Raw genomic sequence first — 22,513 nt, 5'->3', positions numbered from 1 at the left:
TAAATTAAAAAGCAGCTTTTACATCTTTTAAAAAAATTGAAGTATAGTTAATTTACAATGTTGTGTTAATTTCTGTTTTTTTAACTGTATTTTTTATTGAAGTATTTAAAAAATTTTAGTATATATATATATATTTTTTTATAAAGTTAGCATTCACCTTTTTTAAAAAATTTAATTTAATTTAATTTTATTTATGGCTGTGTTGGGTCTTCGTTTCTGTGCGAGGGCTTTCTCTAGTTGTGGCAAGCGGGGGCCACTCTTCATCACGGTGCACGGGCCTCTCACTGTTGCGGCCTCTTCTGTCGCAGAGCACAGGCTCCAGACACGCAGGCTCAGCAACTGTGGCTCACGGGCTCAGCTGCTCTGCGGCACGTGGGATCCTCCCAGACCAGGGCTCGAACCCGTGTCCCCTGCATTGGCAGACAGATTCTCAACCACTGCGCCACCAGGGAAGCCCTAGTATATATTTTTTTCTATTACACCTTAAGAGCAATGTTTAGCTCATTAGCTTTTAGAGTTTAAAAAAATTTCCCTAACGTACTATGGAAAACACTATGGAGGTTCCTCAAAAAATTAAAAATAGAACTGCCATATGATCCAGCAATTCCACTTCTGGGTGTTTGCCTGAAGAAAATAAAAACACTAATTTGAAAAGATACATGCACCCCTATGTTCCTTGCAGAAAAATTCATAATAACCAAGATATGGAGGCAAACTATGTATCCATCGACAGATGAATGGATAAAGAAGACGTGGTGCATATAGACACAATGGAATACTACTCAGCCACAAAAAAGAATGAAATAATGCCATTTATAATATGGATGGACCTAGAGGGTATTATACTAAGTGAAATATGTCAGACAAACACCATATGATTTCACTTATATGTGGAATCAAAAAAAACAAACAAAACCCGCAGAAACAGATTCCTTGATACCGAGAACAAACTGGTGGTTGCTAGAGAGGAAGGGGAGGGAGGATGGGCGAAACAGGTGAAGGGGATTAAGAGGCACACACTTCCAGTTATAAAATAAATAAGTCACGGGGATGAAATATACAGAATAGGGAATATAGTCAGTAACAGTGTAACAATTTTAAATGGGGACAGATGGTAACTAGACTTATGATCATCTAATAATGTATATAAATGTTGACTCACTATGTTGTACACTTGAAACTAATATAACATTGTATGCCAATTAAAAAAATTTCCCTAACATAAGAAATAAAACTATAAACTTTCCTAAAATATGAATTCTGAAGCATCCCACAAGTTTTGGCATGTAATATTTTGATTATTATACAGTTCTAAGTAGTTTTAAGTTTTCACCATGATTTTTGTCTTATTAGTTATTTAGAAATGTGATTTTGATTAAAAAACATATGGGTTTAAAAATATTGTTTATTAATTTCTAACTTAATTGCACTGTGATCAATTTGGACTGTATGAAACCAGTTCTTAGAGATTTGTTGACACTTGCTTTATAAGTTAAAAACTGCACAATGAACACCTGTACACCCTCCACGCTGATGCAACAGTTGTTAATGTTCCCTGTGTTCAGAATGTCTCATTCTTCTGTGCAGGATTCTATACGAGTCTATTAAATCAAGCTTGTTACTTATGATTAAATCTTTATATCTTTAATTTTTGTCTGCTTGACCTAACAGTATTCAAACTGATGTAGCGAAATCTCCAACTCTGATGATATTTTAATGCCAATTTCTCCCTTTTCAATTTCCATATTGTATATTTAAAAATTATTTTACAACCCTCTTATAAATTTAGAATTGTTGTATCTTCTTCGTGAATTAAACACTTATCATCATGTACTGACCCTCTTTATCTCTACAAAATGGTTTTGTTTAAGAGCATATTTTATAGGACTCACTTCACTTAGAAACTAATACAACATTGTAAATCAACTATACTTCAATAAAATAAAATGTTTTTAAGTATATTTTATCTGATATTAATATAGCTTTTCCAGTTTTCTTTTTAAAATATTTGCCTGTTATACTTTTTCCCATGATTTTACTTTCAACTTTTCCATGTCCTCCTTTTGTAGCTGTGTCTCTTGAAAACAGTTATACCTGGATTTTATTTTGTTTTCTTAAATCCGTCACTCTCTAACTGGAACTGGCATGTTTAGTCGTACATTTTTGTTATAATTACTGATATATAGAAGTGGATTGGATTCTGCTGTCTTACTTTGTGCCTACTACTTGTCCTTTTTTCCTTTCTTGCTTTTTTATTTAAAAAATATTATGTTGTTGTTTGTTTTTATCCCATTTTCCCTCACTACATTTTGTGTAGTTAGGTACTTTTAATTTTTTTTCATGTGTGCCCCCCGAAATTTTAATGTATTTTTTTTAAACATCTTTATTAGAGTATAATTGCTTTACAATGGTGTGTTAGTTTCTGCTTTATAACAAAGTGAATCAGTTATACATATACATATATCCCCATATCTCTTCCCTCTTGCGTCTCCCTCCCACCTTCCCTAACCCACCCCTCTGGGTGATCACAAAGCACCGAGCTGATCTCCCTGTGCTATGCAGCTGCTTCCCACTAGCTATCTATTTCACATTTGGTAGTATATATATGTCCATGACACTCTGTCACTTTCGTCCCATCTTACCCTTCCCCAAGTCCATTCTCTATGTCTGCGTCTTTAATCCTGTCCTGCCCCTAGGTTCTTCAGAACCGTTTTTTTTTTTTTTTTTTAGATTCCATATATATGTATTAGTGTACGGTATTTGTTTTTCTCTTTCTGACTTACTTCACTCTGTATGACAGACTCTAGGTCCATCCACCTCACTACAAATAACTTAATTTCGTTTCTTTTTATGGCTGAGTAATATTCCATTGTATATATGTGCCACATGTTCTTTATCCATTCATCTGTCGATAGACACTTAGGTTGCTTCCATGTCCTGGCTATTGTAAATAGAGCTGCAATGAACATTATGGTACATGACTCTTTTTGAATTATGGTTTTCTCAGGGTATATGCCCATTAGTGGGATTGCTAGGTCGTATGGTAGTTCTATTTTTAGTTTTTTGAGGAACCTCCATACTGTTCTCCATAGTGGCTGTATCAATTTACATTCCCACCAATAGTGCAAGAGGGTTCCCTTTTCTCCACACCCTCTCCAGCATTTATTGTTTGTAGATTTTTTGATGATGGCCATTCTGTTTGGTGTGAGATGACACCTCATTGTAGTTTTGATTTGCATTTCTCTAAAGATTAGTGATGTTGAGCATCCTTTCATGTGTTTGCTGGCAATCTGTATATCTTCTTTGGAGAAATGTCTATTTAGGTCTTCTGTCCATTTTTGGATTGGGTTTTTTGTTTTTCTGATATTGAGCTGCATGAGCTGCTTGTAAATTTTGGAGATTAGTCCTTTGTCAGTTGCTTCATTTGCAAATGTTTTCTCCCATTCTGAGGGTTGTCTTTTCACCTTGTTTATGTTTTTCTTTGCTGTGCAAAAGCTTTTAAGTTTCATTAGGTCCCATCTGTTTATTTTTGTTTTTATTTCAGTTTCTCTAGGAGGTGGGTCAAAAAGGATCTTGCTGTGATTTATGTCATAGTGTGTTCTACCTATGTTTTTCTCTAAGAGTTTTAGAGTGTCTGGCCTTACATTTAGGTCTTTAATCCATTTTGAGTTTATTTTTGTTATGGTGTTAGGGAGTGTTCGAATTTCATTCTTTTACATGTAGCTGTCCAGTTTTCCCAGAACCACTTATTGAAGAGGCTGTCTTTTCTCCATTGTATATTCTTGCCTCCTTTATCAAAGATAAGGTGACCATATGTGCGTGGGTTTACCTCTGTGCTTTTTATCCTGTTCCATTGATCTATATTTATGTTTTTGTGCCAATACCATGCTATCTTGATTACTTTAGGTCTGTAGTATAGTCTGAAGTCTGGGAGCCTGATTCTTCCAGCTCCGGTTTTCTTTCTCAAGATTGCTTTTTCTATTTGGGGTCTTTTGTGTTTCCATACAAATTGTGAAATTTTTTGTTCTAGTTCTGTGGAAAATGCCAGTGGTAGTTTGATAGGGATTGCATTGAATCTGTAGGTTGCTCGGGGTACTATAGTCATTTTCACAATGTTGATTCTTCCAATCCAAGAACATGGTATATCTCTCCATCTGTTGTATCATCTTTAATTTCTTTCATCAGTGTCTTATAGTTTTCTGCATACAGGTCTTTTGTCTCCCTAGGTAGGTTTATTCCTAGGTATTTTATTCTTTTTATTGCAATAGTAAATGGGAGTGTTTCCTTAATTTCTCTTTCAGATTTTTCATCATTGCTGTATAGGAATGCAAGAGATTTCTGTGCGTTAATTTTGTATCCTGCTGTTTTACCAAATTCATTGATTAGCTCTAGTAGTTTTCTGGTGGCATCTTTAGGATTCTCTATGTATAGTATCATGTCATCTGCAAACAGTGACAGCTTTACTTCTTCTTTTCCAGTTTTGATTCCTTTTGTTTCTTTTTCTTCTCTGATTACTGTGGCTAAAACTTCCAAAACTATGTTGAATAATAGTGGTAAGAGTGGGCAACCTTCTCTTGTTCCTGATCTTAGAGGAATTGGTTACAGTTTTTCACCATTGAGAAAGATGTGGGCTGTGGGTTTGTCATATATGGCCTTTATTATGTTGAGGTAGGTTCCCTCTATACCTGCTTTCTGGAGAGTTTTTATCATAGATGGGTGTTGAATTTTGTCAAAAGCTTTTTCTGCATCTATTGAGATGATCATATGGTTTTGCACCTTCAGTTTGTTAATATGGTGTATCACATTGATTGATTTGCATATATTGAAGAATTCTTTCATTCCTGGGATAAACCCCACTGGATCATGGTGTATGACCCTTTTAATACGCTGTTGGATTCTGTTTGCTAGTATTTTGTTGAGGATTTTTGCATCTATGTTCATCAGTGATATCGGCCTGTAGTTTTCTTTCTTTGTGGCTTCTTGGTCTGGTTTTGGTATCAGGGTGATGGTGGCATCCTAGAATGAGTTTGGGAGAATTCCCCCCTCTGCTATATTTTGGAAGAATTTGATAAGGATAGGTGTTAGCTCTTCTCTAAATGTTTGATAGAATTCGCCTGTGAAGCCATCTGGTCCTGGGTTTTGTTTGTTGGAAGATTTTTAATCACAGTTTTAATTTCAGTGCTTGTGATTGGTCTGTTGATATTTTCTATTTCTTCCTGGTTCAGTCCCGGAAGGTTGTGCTTTTCTAAGAATTTGTCCATTTCTTCCTAATTGTCCATTTTATTGGCAAATAGTTGCTTGTAGTAATCTCTCATGATCCTTTGTATTTCTGCAGTGTCAGTTGTTACTTCTCCCTTTTCATTTCTAATTCTATTGGTTTGAGTCTTCTCCTTTTTTTTCTTTTTTTGATGAGTCTGGCTAATGGTTTATCAATTTTGTTTATCTTCTCAAAGAACCAGCTTTTAGTTTTATTGATCTTTGCTATAGGTTTCTTCATTTCTTTTTTATTTATTTCTGATCTGATGTTTATGATTTCTTTCCTTCTGCTAACTTTGGGGTTTGTTTTTGTCCTTCTTTCTCTAATTGCTTTAGGTGTAAGGTTATGTTCTTTATTTGAGATTTTTCTTGTTTCTTGAGGTAGGCTTGTATTGCTATAAACTTCCCTCTTAGAACTGCTTTTGCTGCATCCCATAGGTTTTGGGTTGCCGTGTTTTCATTGTCATTTGTTTCTAGGTATTTTTTGATTTCCTCTTTGATTTCTTCAGTGATCTCTTGGTTATTTAGTAGTGTACTGTTTAGCCTCCATGTGTTTGTATTTTTTACAGATTTTTTCCTGTAACTGATATCTAGTCTCATAGCATTGTGGTCAGAAAAGATACTTGAAAGGATTTCAATTTTCTTAAGTTTACCAAGGCTTGATTTGTGACCCAAGATATGATCTATCCTGGGGAATGTCCCATGAGCACTTGAGAGGAAAGTGTATTCTGTTGTTTTTGGTGGAATGTCTTATAAATGTCAATTAAGTCCATCTTGTTTAATGTATCATTTAAAGCTTGTGTTTCCTTATTTATTTTCATTTTGGATGATCTGTCCATTGGTGAAAGTGGGGTATTAAAGTCCCCTAGTATGACTGTGTTACTGTTGATTTCCCCTTTTATGGCTGTTACTATTTGCCTTATGTATTGAGGTGCTCCTATGTTGGGTGCATAAATATTTACAATTGTTATATCTTCTTCTTGGATTGATCCCTTGATCATTATGTAGTGTCCTTCTTTGTCTCTTGTAATAGTCTTTATTTTAAAGTCCATTTTTTCTCATATGAGAATAGCCACTCCAGCTTTCTTTTGATTTCCATTTTCATGAATATCTTTTCCATCCCCTCACTTTCAGTCTGTATGTGTCCCTAGGTCTGAAGTGTGTCTCTTGCAGACAGCATGTATACAGGTCTTGTTTTTGTATCCATTCAGCCAGTCTATGTCTTTTGGTTAAATCATTTAATCCATTTACATTTAAGGTAGTTATCAATATGTATGTTCTTAATGTATTTTTAAAAGAGTCTTCAATAGCCTAACCACCAGCCCAAACAACACAAATTCCTAGAACACTTTAATTCCATTCACTTCCCCGTGACATATTATTGCCCCTTTTTTCAGTGCTGTTTTTTTTCCCTTTAAAGCTCAAGGCTTCGTTTTTTAATAACAAAAGATAATTTTATTGTTCAATGTCTTTTCTCATGTTTAAATAATTATTATTTATTAATACTTATATTTATAGTCTTAGTACAACTTGTTTTTTCTGTTAAAGCCACCAATGGCCAAATGTTTTATTTTCATAGCTTTGTTAACAAGTACAGCTTTTTGGTAACCCCACAAATTTGATGTTACTATTATTTAAAAGTACAACACTTATTGAGATTTACCTAAATATTGACAATTTTTTAATCATCTACTATTCTTGCATCACAGCCTTCCTTCTGTGGTCTTTATTTTCCTTAATGCACATACTTTTTTTTTTTTATCCTGGGCCCCCTGCATTAGGAGCACAGAGTCTTTTTAAAAATTAATTAATTAATTAATCAGTTAGGCTGCCTTGGGTCTTAGTTGCAGCATGAGGGACCTTTGTTGTGGTGCATGGGCTTCTCTCTAGTTGTGGTGCACAGGCTCCAGAGCGTGTGGGCTCAGTAGTTGTGGTGTGTGGGCTTAGTTGTCCTGGGGCATGGGATCTTAGTTCCCCTACCAGGGATCTAACCCATGTCCTCTGCATTAGAAGGCAATTCTTAACCACTGGACCACCAGGGAAGTCCCTGAAGTACATACTTCAGAAGTTCCTTTAGCAAAGGTCTTTTTGTGATGAACTATTGTTTTTGTCTTTCTAAATTGCCTTTGTTTCACCATTTTTATTTTTTATAAATTTATTTATTTATTTTTGGCTGCATTGGGTCTTTGTTGCTGCACACAGGCTTTCTTTAGTTGTGGTGAGCTGGGGCTACTCTTCGTTGTGGTGTGCAGGCTTCTCATTGAGGTGGCTTCTCTTATTGTGGAGCATGGGCTCTAGGTGCGAGGGCTTCAGTAGTTGTGGTGCATGGGCTCAGTAGTGGCGTGTGGGCTTAGTTGCTCCATGGCATGTGGGATCTTCCTGGACCAGGGCTCGAACCTGTGTCCCCTGCATTGGTAGGCAGATTCTTAACCACTGCACCACCAGGGAAACCCCCATTATTTTTGAAAGACAGTTTTGCTAAGTTGGCAAAATTTTATTCCCACTATTTAAAATGTTCTCAATAGTTTTGTGGCTTCTACTACTGCTACTGATTATTCAGCTGCCAGCCTAATTATAGTTTCTCTACAAATGTCCTACTCTTTATTTCTGGCTGCTTTTAAGTTTTCTTCATCCTGGTGTTCTGCATTCCCCTACACCATTCCAACTGCTGTTTCTTTCTATTTATCCTGACTGTTATACCTTGTCTTTTCTTCATCTTTTAATTCATGTCTCTCATAAGTTCTTGAAAATGATCTTACCTTTATGTCTTTGAATACTGTCTCTCATTTGTTATTTCTATTTCATCTTTCTAGAATTCCACTTAGCTATAGGTTAGATCTTTCCAATCTGTTCTGTCTCTAAACTTCTTATATTTATTTATCTTCTTTGCATTCTGAGTAATTTCTTCAGCTTTATTTTTCCAGTTCATTATGTTTCTCTTCAGATGTGTCTGTTGATCTGTTTAATCCATCCACTGAGTTTTACAAGTTATCTTTTTACTTTGACAATTGTAAAATTCACAGAATATTATAAAGATCAGAGAACCATGAATAAATACTGGTATATCTTTCATCTAGATCAGTGGTCCCCAACTTTTCACCAGGGACTGGTTTCGTGGAAGACAATTTTTCCATGGACGGGGGGTGTGGGGCAATGGTTCAGGTGGTAACGTGAGCGATGGGGAGCAGCAGATGAAGCTTTGCTGGCTCTCCCGCTGCTCACCTCCTGCTGTGCAGCCCTGTTCCTAACAGGTACTGGTCCTTGGCCCAGGGGTGAGGGACCCCTGATCTAGATGGTTCTCCACCTGTTACCATCTCACTACTCTGTGTGAGTGTACACATATATACATATATATATCTATATACACACATATATATGCATACACACACACTTTACTTCCTTTTAGGAAACCATCTGAAAGTAGGTTGCAGCCACCATGCATGTTACTCTTTTTTTTTTTTTTGTGGGTTTATTCAGGCACATTCCACTCTAATTTTTTTTGTTGTTGTTTTGCTTTTTGTTTTGTTTTGTTTGTTTTTTTATACTGCAGATTCTTATTAGGCATCAATTTTATACACATCAGTGTATACATGCCAATCCCAATCGCCCAATTCAGCACAATACCATCCCCACCCCACCACAGTTTTCCCCCCTTGGTGTCCATATGTCCATTCTCTACATCTGTGTCTCAACTTCTGCCCTGCAAACCGGCTCATCTGTACCATTTTTCTAGGTTCCACATACATGCGTTAATATACGATATTTGTTTTTCTCTTTCTGACTTACTTCACTCTGTATGACAGTCTCTAGATCCATCCACGTCTCAACAAATGACTCAATTTCGTTCCTTTTTATGGCTGAGTAATATTCCATTGTATATATGTACCACAACTTCTTTATCCATTCATCTGTTGATGGGCATTTAGGTTGCTTCCATGACCTGACTATTGTAAATAGTGCTGCAATGAACATTCGGGTGCATGTGTCTTTTTGAATTACGGTTTTCTCTGGGTATATGCCCAGTAGTGGGATTGCTGGGTCATATGGTAATTCTATTTTTAGCTTTTTAAGGAACCACCATATTGTTCTCCATAGTGGCTGTATCAATTTACATTCCCACCAACAGTGCAAGAGGGTTCCCTTTTCTCCACACCCTCTCCAGCATTTGTTGTTTGTAGATTTTCTGATGATGCCCATTCTAACTGGTGTGAGGTGATACCTCATTGTAGTTTTGATTTGCATTTCTCTAATAATTAGTGATGTTGAGCATCTTTTCATGTGCTTCATGGCCGTCTGTATGTCTTCTTTGCAGAACTGTCTATTTAGGTCTTCTGCCCATTTTTGGATTGGGGTGTTTGTTTCTTTAATATTGAGCTGAATGAGCTGTTTATATATTTTGGAGATTAATCCTTTGTCCGTTGATTCATTTGCAAATATTTTCTCCCATTCTGAGGGTTGTCTTTTCGTCTTGTTTATGGTTTCCTTTGCTGTGCAAAAGCTTTGAAGTTTCATTAGGTCCCATTTGTTTATTTTTGTTTTTATTTCCATTACTCTAGGAGGTGGATCAAAAAAAGATCTTGCTGTGATTTATGTCAAAGAGTGTTCTTCTTATGTTTTCCTCTAAGAGTTTTATAGTGTCCAGTCTTACATTTAGGTCTCGAATCCATTTTGAGTTTATTTTTGTGTATGGTGTTAGGGAGTATTCTAATTTCATTCTTCTACATGTAGCTGTCCAGTTTTCCCAGAACCACTTATTGAAGAGACTGTCTTTTCTTCATTGTATATCTTTGCCTCCTTTGTCATAGATTAGTTGACCATAGGTCCGTGGGTTTATCTCTGGGCTTTCTATCTTGTTCCATTGATCTATGTTTCTGTTTTTGTGCCAGTACAATATTGTCTTGATTACTGTAGCTTTGTAATATAGTCTGAAGTCAGGGAGTCTGATTCCTCCAGCTCCGTTTTTTTCCCTCAAGACTGCTTTGGCTATTCGGGGTCTTTTGTGTCTCCATACAAATTTTAAGATGATTTGTTCTAGCTCCGTAAAAAATGCCATTGGTAATTGGATAGGGATTGCATTGAATCTGTAGATTGCTTTGGGTAGTATAGTCATTTTCACAATGTTGATTCTTCCAATCCAAGAACATGGTATATCTCTCCATCTGTTGGTATCATCTTTAATTTCTTTCATCAGTGTCTTATAGTTTTCTGCATACAGGTCTTTTGTCTCCCTAGGTAGGTTTATTCCTAGGTATTTTATTCTTTTTGTTGCAATGGTAAATGGGAGTGTTTCCATAATTTCTCTTTCAGATTTTTCATCATTAGTGTATAGGAATGCAAGAGATTTCTGTGCATTAATTCTGTATCCTGCAAATTTACCATATTCATTAATTAGCTCTAGCAGTTTTCTGGTGGCAGTTTTAGGATTCTCTATGTATAATATCATGTCATCCGCAAACAGTGACAGTTTTACTTCTTCTTTTCCAATTTGTATTCCTTTTATTTCTTTTTCTTCTCTGATTGCCATGGCTAGGACTTCCAGAACTATGTTGAATAATAGTGGTGAGAGTGGACATCCTTGTCTCGTTCCTGATCTTAGAGGAAATGCTTTCAGTTTTTCACCATTGAGAATGATGTTTTCTGTGGGTTTGTCATATATGGCCTTTATTATGTTGAGGTAGGTTCCCTCTATGCCCACTTTCTGGAGAGTTTTTATCATAAATGGGGGTTGAATTTTGTCAAAAGCTTTTTCTGCATCTATTGAGATGATCATACGGTTTTTATTCTTCAGTTTGTTAATATGGTGTATCACATTGATTGATTTGCGTATATTGAAGAATCCTTGCATCCCTGGGATAAATCCCACTTGATCGTGGTGTATGATCCTTTTAATGTGTTGTTGGATTCTGTTTGCTAGTATTTTGTTGAGGATTTTTGCATCTATATTCATCAGTGATATTGGTCTGTAATATTCTTTCTTTGTAGTGTCTTTGTCTGGTTTTGGTATCAGGGTGATGGTGGCCTCATAGAAAGAGTTTGGGAGTGTTCCTTCCTCTGCAATTTTTTGGAAGAGTTTGAGAAGGATAGGTGTTAGCTCTTCTCTAAATGTTTGATAGAATTCACCTGTGAAGCCATCTGGTCCTGGACTTTTTTTGTTGGAAGAATTTTAATCACAGTTTCAATTTCATTGCTTGTGATTGGCTGTTCATATTTTCTGTTTCTTCCTGGTTCAGTCTTTGAAGGTTATACCTTTTTAAGAATTTGTCCATTTCTTCCAGGTTGTCCATTTTATTGGCATAAAGTTGCATGTAGTAGTCTCTTAGGATGCTTTGTATTTCTGCAGTTGTGTTGTAACTTCTCATTTTTCATTTCTGATTTTATTGATTTGAGTCCTCTCCCTCCTTTTCTTGATGAGTCTGGCTAATGGCTTATTAATTTTGTTTATCTTCTCAAAGAACCAGCTTTTGGTTTTATTGATCTTTGCTATTGTTTTCTTTGTTTCTATTTCATTTATTTCTGCTCTGATCTTTATGATTTCTTTCCTTCTGCTAACTTTGGGTTTTGTTTGTCCTTCTTTCTCTAGTTTCTTTAGGTGTAAGGTTAGATTGTTTACTTGAGATTTTTCTTGTTTCTTTAGGTAGGCTTGTATAGCTATAAACTTCCTTCTTAAAACTGCTTTTGCTGCATCCCATAGGTTTTGGGTCGTCGTGTTTTCATTGTCATTTGTCTCTAGGTATTTTTTGATTTCCTCTTTGATTTCTTCAGTGATCTCTTGGTTATTTAGTAACGTATTGTTTAGCCTCCATGTGTTTGCCTTTTTTACGTTTTTTTCCCTGTAATTCATTTCTAATCTCATAACATTGTGGTCAGAAAAGATGCTTGATATGATTTCAATTTTCTTAAATTTACTGAGGCTTGATTTGTGACCCATGATGTGATCTATCCTGGAGAATGTTCCGTGCGCACTTGAGAAGAACGTGTAATCTGCTGTTTTTGGATGGAATGTCCTATAAATATCAATTAAATCTATCTGGTCTATTGTGTCATTTAAAGCTTCTGTTTCCTTATTTATTTTCATTTTGGATGATCTGTCCATTGGTGTAAGTGAGGTGTTAAAGTCCCCCACTATTATTGTGTTACTGTCAATTTCCTCTTTTATGGCTGTTAGCAGTTGCCTTATGTATTGAGGTGCTCCTATGTTGGGTGCATATATATTTATAATTGTTATATCTTCTTCTTGGATTGATCCCTTGATCATTATGTAGTGTCCTTCTTTGTCTCTTGTAACATTCTTTAATTTAAAGTCTATTTTATCTGATGAGTATAGCTACTCCAGCTTTGTTTTGATTTCCATTTGCATGGAATATCTTTTTCCATCCCCTCACTTTCAGTCTGTATGTGTCCCTAGGTCTAAAGTGGGTCTCTTGTAGACAGCATATATATGGGTCTTGTTTTTGTATCCATTCAGCAAGCCTGTGTCTTTCGGTTGGAGCATTTAATCCATTCACGTTTAAGGTAATTATCTATATGTATGTTCCTATGACCATTTTCTTAATTGTTTTGGGTTTGTTTTTGTAGGTCCTTTTCTTCTCTTGTGTTTCCCACTTAGAGAGGTTCCTTTAGCATTTGTTGTAGAGCTGGTTTGGTGGTGCTGAATTCTCTTAGCTTTTGCTTGTCTGTAAAGCTTTTGATTTCTCCATCAAATCTAAATGAGATCCTTGCCGGGTAGAGTAATCTTGGTTGTAGGTTCTTCCCTTTCATCACTTTAAGTATATCATGCCACTCCCTTCTGGCTTGTAGAGTTTCTGCTGAGAAATCAGCTGTTAAACTTATGGGAGTTCCCTTGTATATTATTTGTTGTTTTTCCCTTGCTGCTTTCAATAATTTTTCTTTGTCTTTAATTTTTGCCATTTTGATTACTATGTGTCTCGGCGTGTTTCTCCTTGGGTTTATCCTGTATGGGACTCTCTGCGCTTCCTGGACTTGGGTGGCTATTTCCTTTCCCATGTTAGGGAAGTTTTCGACTATAATCTCTTCAAATATTTTCTCTGGCTTTTTCTCTCTCTCTTCTCCTTCTGGGACCCCTATAATGTGAATGTTGTTGAGTTTAATGTTGTCCCAGAGGTCTCTTAGGCTGTCTTCATTTCTTTTCATTCTTTTTTCTTTAGTCTGTTCTGCAGCAGTGAATTCCACCATTCTGTCTTCCAGGTCACTTATCCGTTCTTCTGCCTCAGTTATTCTGCTATTGATTCCTTCTAGTGTAGTTTTCATTTCAGTTATTGTATTGGTCATCTCTGTTTGTTTGTTCTTTAATTCTTCTAGGTCTTTGTTAATCATTTCTTGCATCTTCTCAATCTTTGCCTCCATTCTTATTCCGAGGTCCTGGATCATCTTCACTATCATTATTCTGAATTCTTTTTCTGGAAGGTTGCCTATCTCCACTTCATTTAGTTGTTTTTCTGGGGTTTTTTCTTGTTCCTTCATCTGATATATAGCCCTCTGCCTTTTCATCTTGTCTATCTTTCTGTAACTGTGGGTTTTGGTCCACAGGCTGCAGGATTGTAGTTTTTCTTGCTTCTGCTGTCTGTCCTCTGGTGGTTGAGGCTATCTAAGAGGCTTGATGGGAGGCTCTGGTGGTGGGTCCATGTTACTCTTAAATACTTCAGCATACCGCTCTCAAGAAAAAAGACATTCTCTCACACAAACATGATACTATTACCACACATAAGGAAATTCACATGAATCAATAATATTACCCAACATATTGTTCATACTCAAATTTCCCCAATTATCCCCCAAATGTCATTAGTATAAGCTTTTTTTCCTAGTCTAGGATCCAATCAACGTTCACGCCACTACATTTGGCTGTTAAGTCTCTGTAGTTTCTCCAACTCTAGGACACTACCTCACATCCCTCTGCTGTTCATGACATTGAAACCTAGGAAGAATATAGGCCGGCTGTTCTGAAGAACATCCCATATTCTGGATTGTCCAATGGTTTCCTCATTATTAGACTTGGGTCAAACATCTTCAGCCAGAATCCCACATGGGTGATACTGTATCTCCCCCTGTCTCCCCTCAGGAGACACATAGTGTCAGATCCTGGTTACAGTGGCTACAGCCAGACCTCACCATGTAAAGGCACATTTCCCCTCTGTCATTAATAAATATGTGAAGGGTTCTGTGGGACTGTAAATAGCCTGCCCCCCAACTTGTCACCCACTGGTTTTAGCATTCCTTGATCCTTGCCTGACTCAGTTATTACAATAGGGATTACAAATTGGTAATTTTCTAATTCTACCACTTTTTCTGTATTTATTAGCTAGTATACGTCTATAAAAAAGAACTTTTCCTCCCTTCCTCTCTTTTTGGGTCTCTAGATAGATTTGTGGATTTTTAAAATTCAGTGTTGTAATCCATTACCATCATTAGTCTTTCTGATGTTCAAATTGTTCAAAATTGGGCCAGTGGGAACCCTTTCAAGACAACTCCTTTGTCCTTTTGACATGACATTTTTTGATACTTTCTTGCTTTCTGGCATAACAAATGTTCCAGGCTCACATTGTACTTTCCCTGTTACAGCCTAGGATTAGTTATTTCTCCAAGAAACCTGGTTCCTTTTAGTGGGGAATGATACTTAGAAACCAAGATCTGGTTATCAGGTCCGCTCATTGCCACTGGGGTGTCCCATTGGTTGTTTTAGTTCAACACTTAGATTTTCTATTTTAAAAAAACTCTTATTTGATTGTTTTCAGATCAACCTGGTCATTTTTAATTATCTCTTGTTCCCTCAAATTATATTTTATTATCATGTAGTGGTAGATTTTGTCCAAATAGGATAGAGAAGAGGGAGAAAAGGAGGAGGAGGAAGGGGGCACATTCATTTATCAAGTAATACCAAGCAGGTAATACCTTTGCAACTGGCGCAGGGGCTGCTGCGGATCTGCAGAGCTGAGTCTGTAGCACTTTGCTTTGATGTTTATTGGTGGATATTTGTTGATTGCACCTAGGAAGAAAAAAAAATATGTGAGGGGACTCTTATTCACAGCAATTAACATTACAGCAATCTGCTCTGCATGCAAATTGTCCCTTCACTGTTTTCAACATCCATCAAAGGAAGACACCAACTAAGGTGGCCATATGAGATGAAAGCAGATTTCTCAGGGTAGTCTCTAAAATAGGGTTTAGAAAATGCATGACTGTCAAATTTATAGGTGGAAAAGTCAACTTACTTTTCCATAAGATGCCCTTAGCTGCTAAAGTCCATCAAACGTTAGAGGAGAAATCACAAGCCCATCCTAACAGTCTAGCCTCTGACATGAACTAATCAGAATAGTTATTTTTTACTTGCTCCTTTGGAATAGTAAAATGCAAAGGGAAAAGGATATTTCCTTTATGGTCTCCATATCATTAACAACAACAGTAACCACAGTGCCATCTTGGGTTTAATTCATTATAATTCATTTCATCTGAAGTATATTAATTTTTCATAATATGAAAGCATGCCTCTTCCCACACCATTTAAACATTAAAAAACCATTTTTTGATGAGAAACTTTAAAAAATGCATTATTATTTCCTTGAAGCATTTAATTTAATTGTGTGTTAAACACGATTAAATCTTTTCCTGGTGGTCCCAGGTCGTCATAAGTAGCAAGTTGGTCCTGGGCTGTGATCCAGCACTACCTTCTGAGCTGCTATTGTAGATTGGGCTGTGTGTTTCTAGACTGAGTGGCCAAGACTGTGATGTTTCCTTTATGTATATCTGATTTTTAATTATCTGTCTTAACTCTAAGGTTGTCAGTCAGTAGTTTTGCATAGAAAATATGTCGATTCTGATGTGAACTGTGTCTGATAGCCAATTCTGTCACAGTAGTGTGATAAAAAAGAGTCACTTAGAGAGGGAGCTAGACTGGGATGCCTAGGAGGGTAAGGACCACATCTGTTTTGGTCCCTCCTTGATACCCCATACCTCAACAGTGAGTGGCTCAGAGTAGGTACCTAATACATACATGTTAATGTTGAGGGGTGAGTGTGGGTCTGGGGGCCTGCTATTGAATGGAGCATGTAGGATTGAATATGATTATGTTAAAGTCTTTTCAACTTTTTGTACTTTCACAGCTATAGTTTAAAGATTGGAGATTTCTAGATAGCTAAAGTCTTAGAAAACTTTAAACCCCAAATAATTCTTCTTAAAACATCTCCTCCTCTTTCCGTGGGTGATGGAGGGGGTGTCATGTATCTAATCATATAGTTTGACTAGTTACCATGAAACACCACTGAGAATTTTGCTGAGCTGGGGAAGGAAATTCCATCTTAACTTCCTTTCAACTTTCTGCCTCATAAGGAGTATTTCTTTACAAGTTGCTGAGAGTCTTTCATGGTGTTCTTTTGTTTTACCCTTACAAATGCCTTGTGATTTCTTTTTTCAGAATGACCCCTGGCCTTCATTTATTTTTTCCCTTATTTATTTCCAGCTCCTCTTTCTGGATCCTATTCCAGAACCCATCCACACAAATTTCATTCTGGGAGGACCTGCTCCTATACCAGTATTTCTCAATCTATAATGTACATATGAATCGCATGGGGATCTTGATAAAATGCAGATTCTGGAACAAAATGTCTGGGGTGGGGCCTGCAATTCTGCATTTTTCACAAGTTCCCAGGTGATGCTGGGATGTTGGTCCTAGACTCACACCTAGAGTAGCAGAGGACCAGAGGACATGACATTAGTCCCGCCAACCATTTCCCAAGGCTCCTCAGACCTCCCTGACCCTGACTAGTCCGTGTCTTTGCAGCCTTAACTGGTCTCACCATGAATGTCAGTGACAAGTTTGAGACACAGTCAGAATTTTCCTTAAGCTACTCTGGGTGCCCTTTAGCCTGTGTGTTCACTTTCCTTTATCTGTACTCCAAAAGGAAATTCACCACAAAAATGATCAGAAATCTGACAGTGCTTTTCTTCAACCTCCAGAGTCATATCAGGACATAGCTTCTCTTAATCCATCCTGTTGCATTCAAAATGAATTGCATACTTTCAAGGCAAGCTCACTCCAAGAAATACAGCCCACTTTTCTTTTTCATGGGCACCAGTTACACTAATTACTGGCATCATAAAAACTCATTAACAAAGCTAAGAAAGTTTTGCAAGGATGTATCTTTTATTCTGACAGGTAAAATGGTATCTCCTAATACTTCAAACTCTGCCTTTGGAACTTGTAAAAGCAAAGCCAAGGATTGTTGAATTTTTCTCTGGCTCTCTCTTTTGGGGTGTTAACCAGTCAAACTTTCCATCAAAGGGCAGCGTGATAATGTTACATGCCAAGGGTTTCTACTTTGTAGCTAACATCCAGGCTGTGACATCACGCCCCCAGACTGTGCTGCTCCATGTAGACAGATATGCGAGCAACTGCTTGTTATGATTGTTTCTCCATAGGAACCAGAAGCATAAAAAAAATGAGCCAGAAAATTCAATGCTTAGAAATCAGAGGCTTCCTCCCTCCACATCCATCATTACATATTTTCCTTGCTGACCCTGCAGACAGCAACTCTGTCTTGAAGACAGAGGTTTCCAAGAATCCATGTCAGCTCATCAGCCCTTCTTTGGGGAATACCAAGTATACTCTTAATGTGTAAGAAAGAACAGATTTTATGACTTACGCCTGACTGAGCTTATAAAGGCCTTCACAAACTTCACACCATATCTATGGTCAGGCTTATGAATGCGGCCAAGCTGGACCAAGTGGTGATCCAAAGGGTAGCTGGCTAGATCTTCCAGTTCCTGGTCGTTCCAAGAAGGGCCAAGGGAAAACACAAATAAGGCATAACCTTGACACTTGGCTCTCAAGGATTCTTTCTTTAAGGTTTCCCTATCCAAGTGACTGGTTTCCCCAGCAGATATCACAAAAATGACTTTATTTCTTCTCAGATTGGGTGTACTCAAGAAGACATTGTTCAGAGTCCACTGTAAGGCATGACCAATAAAAGCATCTCCATTGAGCTGCTGAACTGATTCTTCCACGTGCCTCTTCATGAGGCGTTTACTCTTGTAGGTGGTAAGGTTGAATTCACTTCTAACGGGACTCCTATGAGTGTTGGGTAGGAAGTGGGGGGGAGCGTGGCTTAATAGGGCCACCCGGTCTCCAGTGACAGAGGTCTCAGGCTCTGGGGTGATTTCAAAGTGATCTAACAGTGCTCCCAGGAAGCCTCTTATCTCTTCAAATTCTGCATTTCCCACGTGCCGGGAGCCATCCAGAAGGAAAGCAGCGTCCATGTAAGATTGCACGGCGAGTGGTCTGGCTTGGTTGCAAGAAGCATCCGGCTTGCATACATCTGCAGACCAAAAGTCACTTAGGGTTACTAAACAGAAACGGACAGAAAAGGAAGATATAGCATCTCAAACATTTCAACATTTGGAAGCTGCATAATCTTTGATGTTAAAGTAGTAACTAAATGACTTTGAGGTTAGCAACAGGAAGATTTCCTAGTACGTGGTTTTCATTTTGATTCCCAAAATACAGATTTTTATACACAGCCCGTGTCTTGAGTTCCATTCACTAATATTATCTGACTTTTTAAAACTAGGTTGCTTTCAACAGAAGTTTCATCTTGGCTCTGCTTTAAGTTTATAAAGATTGAAGTGGACAATTCATCTCATGATTGTACATGATATACTGTATCATGACATAAAAACTAATGATCTCTCTAACTGACAATATACAGATTAAACCAATGACCCCTATCATCCCACGCACACTGCTTTACTATGAAAAGTAACCTGCTTAAAAAGTAAGAGTGAAAAAAGCAATGCGTCTTTTATTTCAATTTAAATAAAGGTTTATAACTCTAAGTCTATCTATGCAGAGACATTAAGGACAAAACTACCACTCATGTCTTATGTCCAAAGTACCTATTAGTTGAAAGCTCAGTATGTGTTTGTTAAATAAATGAATATAAATACTACATGTTAACGGACTTTCATAAAATATGAGGTCATTTTAATAATTATGCATATCTCATTTAAAAAAAGGTATAGTAATAAAAACAGAGCGTGCATTAATTTATTGAACCTGACCACAATGAATATTCAGAGGAATAAAAAATAACTTGGAAATGAAAGGATCTTAGAGGTCACCTAATCTTCTAATTTTACTGAAGTCTGAGGGTGGGAGAATAGAGTTATTTTGCCAAAGGAGACACCAGCATTTCTAGAAGGGTCTGCGTATGAAGTCAGTGTGGTACTGTTTGAAGCAAGGCCACATAGTACAGCAGAGGGGAGGCCCCTTGGCCTGAGAGCCAGGGTGCCTGGGTTCTGGTCTAGCTGCCCCCAGTAACAAACATGCTGTGTGCCCCTGTCCAAGCCAAGACTGGGCCTTAATTCTGCACAACTAGGTGCTTGGATTAGATTCACCCAGAGAGCCCTTTCAGGGTTGATATTCTGCAATCCTAGATTTCCAATAACAGTTGATGGTTAAGGATGAGAATTAAAGAGAATTTTCTCTTTAAAAACGAAAGAGAAATGGAAAAACACACGTGCGGACAGCCAGTACTTAGATATGGGCCTGGCCATGAACAAAAGCTGTCAGATGAAAGGTTAATAACTAGAGTGCAGATCCTAAGGGGATGGAGCAAACTTCAGAACTTCAGTCTTACTCATGGACTCAATAAAGATATAAGCTCTGAACAAGTTATGATTCCCTTCTTAAAATTCAATAAAATTTGATGATGCTGTTTAACAGTCAGATGACAGTACAGTCACCTGTGTGCAAGGCAGTTTCTAAAATCAGGGACAGTAGCCTGCCCATTTACTCAATTTTGTGGGGTTTCTTAATTGCAGGAAACAACAGCCAAAATATCTTCCATTATATGCCTCAGAGACAAAACAAGGATTTAAGCCAAGAAATGGAGCCAAAATATATCCCCAGACACACACTGGCAACTTCTGACCATGCATCAGACCAGCACATGCATCACTGATGTGTCTATGCACAGCTGAGAGCTCGAGGGGGATGTATCTGCCCGTGGTGTGGTGAGCTCTTCAGGTGGCTGGGGGAGGAAATGATCAGAGGGCAGCAGAGGGGAAGACAGAAGGAAGAGAGGGTTATTAGGAGAAATCCCACTTCTCTCTTGGAGTTGTCACCTCCCTATGAAGTCACTCACATGACCAGAATGAGCATCTCATTGACACACATGCAGAAGGAGAGGAATTAAGCATTTTCTTCAAGGCCAAATACAGAGTTTCAGGGAACAGCATAATAGGATCTGTGTTTCTCATAAATTGCAGGTGTCTTAACGCCAGCTTTCTCGGGTTTGATCTGGCTGTGAGCAAACTATTTCATCTCATCTGTAAAATGGAGCTAATAACCTTTCAAACATTTTAGGGTGATTATAAGGATCGAATGAAACAATGAGAAGAGTGCTTAGAACACAATAAACCCAATAGCCTAAGCATTAAGTATCATCATCATCACCATCAGTGTTACATAAAGCAATTAGAGCAGTGTGTGGCTAATAATGAATGTCTGATAACTGTAAGCTATCACACCCACCAGTAACCTCAGTGGGTCCCACTCTGTTTGTAATTATTAGAACATTCAAATTATTAGAATACTCAAATACAGGTCTGTCCAGTTCTCCAGCTAGACCTATAGATTGTGTATAAAACACAACCACAGACAAACCAGCATTGCAAATCTTTCTGATGCTTAACATTTGGGAGTCTGAGAAAACCTCTTTCCAAAGAGAAATGTATGAATTTCTGCTAATTTCCACTCCCACTGTAAAGCATTTCTTTGGGGTTGTGAACATTTGAGATTTAGAAAACTCATAAATATACAGCATGAAAAAGTTGGCAACGGGACAGGCTAAGTTTTTCTAAAAATGATTCCTGTTTCCTAGAAGCTGCATGAGCTGAGAGGCTCCATCTGTGGATGAGGTTGTGTGGTGAAGTGAGGCCGGAGCCCCAGAGATCCTCCCAAGGCCACTAGCGCCTCTGCTGCCAAGTTCCAGCCGCTCCTGCCAATGGTGACTCACTGCACTGCTTAACGGGCCTGATCAAGTTATGTTCTCCCTGTGGGTCTCACCGTAGCAGAAAGTGCACCGCTGGAGTCCCTCTAGTGCTGGCGCATAGTCAGTCCTGTGTGGAACCATGATGACTTGGAATCTGCCAGTGTCGTCAATCTGCAAGAAGCAGAAGCAAGAGCTTCATGGATGGGGCTGCAGGAACCTCCCAGGATGGTCCAGAGAGCTGAGATCTGCAGAGAGAAGTGGGGGGGGGGGTCCCTCCTTCTAAGAGGGTCCCGGGGAGGCTGAAGGGCAGAGGGGCTAAGAGCACTGTCTGGGTTTAACCCACGACTTTCTCTTTAGCTGGATGACAAGTGGCTTTGCCTCTCTTTCCACATCTGTGAACAGAATAGTCATACTACTCCCTAACAGGGCTACCGTGGGCACTAAATGAATTCATAATTGTAAAGCACTTACTGGCACCAGGTAGGTGCCACGTGGGTCATCAGAGACCACAAAGCACTTCCACTCACAGCCCAGTGAGTTCGTTCTTAAGTTCATCATTCCCATTTTACAGACGAGGAAACTGAAGCTCAGAGAAAGGTTAAAGGACTGATCAAAAGACACTGGACATGGAAACCATTTAAGGAAAAGGACCAGAGACACCCCTCTTCCCAAGTTCAGACAACTGTGTGAAATCACAGATGTGCTTTAGAACTGGCTTTGAGTTCCCATCATGAACCAGGCATTGACCCTGGCTTTGAAGTGCAGACCCAGATTCATGTCCAGGCAGCTCTCCTCTGAACAACTTCCCACTCTTTCCAATTTGGCCCTATTATTAATAACCTCCCCGAGGAATTTGAGGCTGGAGAGAAGCAGACAATATGGAGCCTCCAAATAATGAAGAATAATTAGCTTGCCAGTTAATTGACCCAGAGATCATTGACAGTTGAAGGCGTATTGTGGGTGTGATCCTACCCAATGCCTCAGAGATGTGTCACGCAACATTTAGTCTCCCCTGTGAACACATCTAGCTAACCGCCTCCCCTCCTTCTCAGGGAAGCTTCCTTCCCATACTTTATCCACAGCCCATCTGGCTAACCCCTTCCCCTCCTTCTCAGGGAAGCTTCCTTCCCATACTTTATCCACAGCCCATCTGGCTAACCCCCTCCCCTCCTTCTCAGGGAAGCTTCCTTCCCATACTTTATCCACAGCCCATCTGGCTAACCCCTTCCCCTCCTTCTCAGGGAAGTTTCCTT

At 38.3% G+C, this 22,513-nt stretch overlaps 1 protein-coding gene across 1 annotated transcript in view; it reads right to left on the bottom strand.

Annotated features, from left to right (window-relative positions):
• COL6A6 (collagen type VI alpha 6 chain) overlaps positions 1-22,513 on the bottom strand; it is a 172,983-nt gene that overhangs the window by 5,054 nt on the left and 145,416 nt on the right. The window contains exons 34-36 of the mRNA XM_007166983.2: positions 21,335-21,431; positions 17,913-18,584; positions 15,166-15,259 (exon numbers count right to left, since the gene is read on the bottom strand). Of these exons, the coding sequence (XP_007167045.2) occupies positions 15,166-15,259; positions 17,913-18,584; positions 21,335-21,431 (863 nt within the window). The remainder of the gene's footprint in view (positions 1-15,165; positions 15,260-17,912; positions 18,585-21,334; positions 21,432-22,513) is intronic.

This window comes from Balaenoptera acutorostrata, chromosome 4, assembly GCF_949987535.1.
Source record: "Balaenoptera acutorostrata chromosome 4, mBalAcu1.1, whole genome shotgun sequence".
NCBI lineage: Eukaryota > Metazoa > Chordata > Mammalia > Artiodactyla > Balaenopteridae > Balaenoptera > Balaenoptera acutorostrata.
Note: the sequence above shows the minus strand (reverse complement) of the source record. Positions and strands in the feature narration are given on the sequence as shown.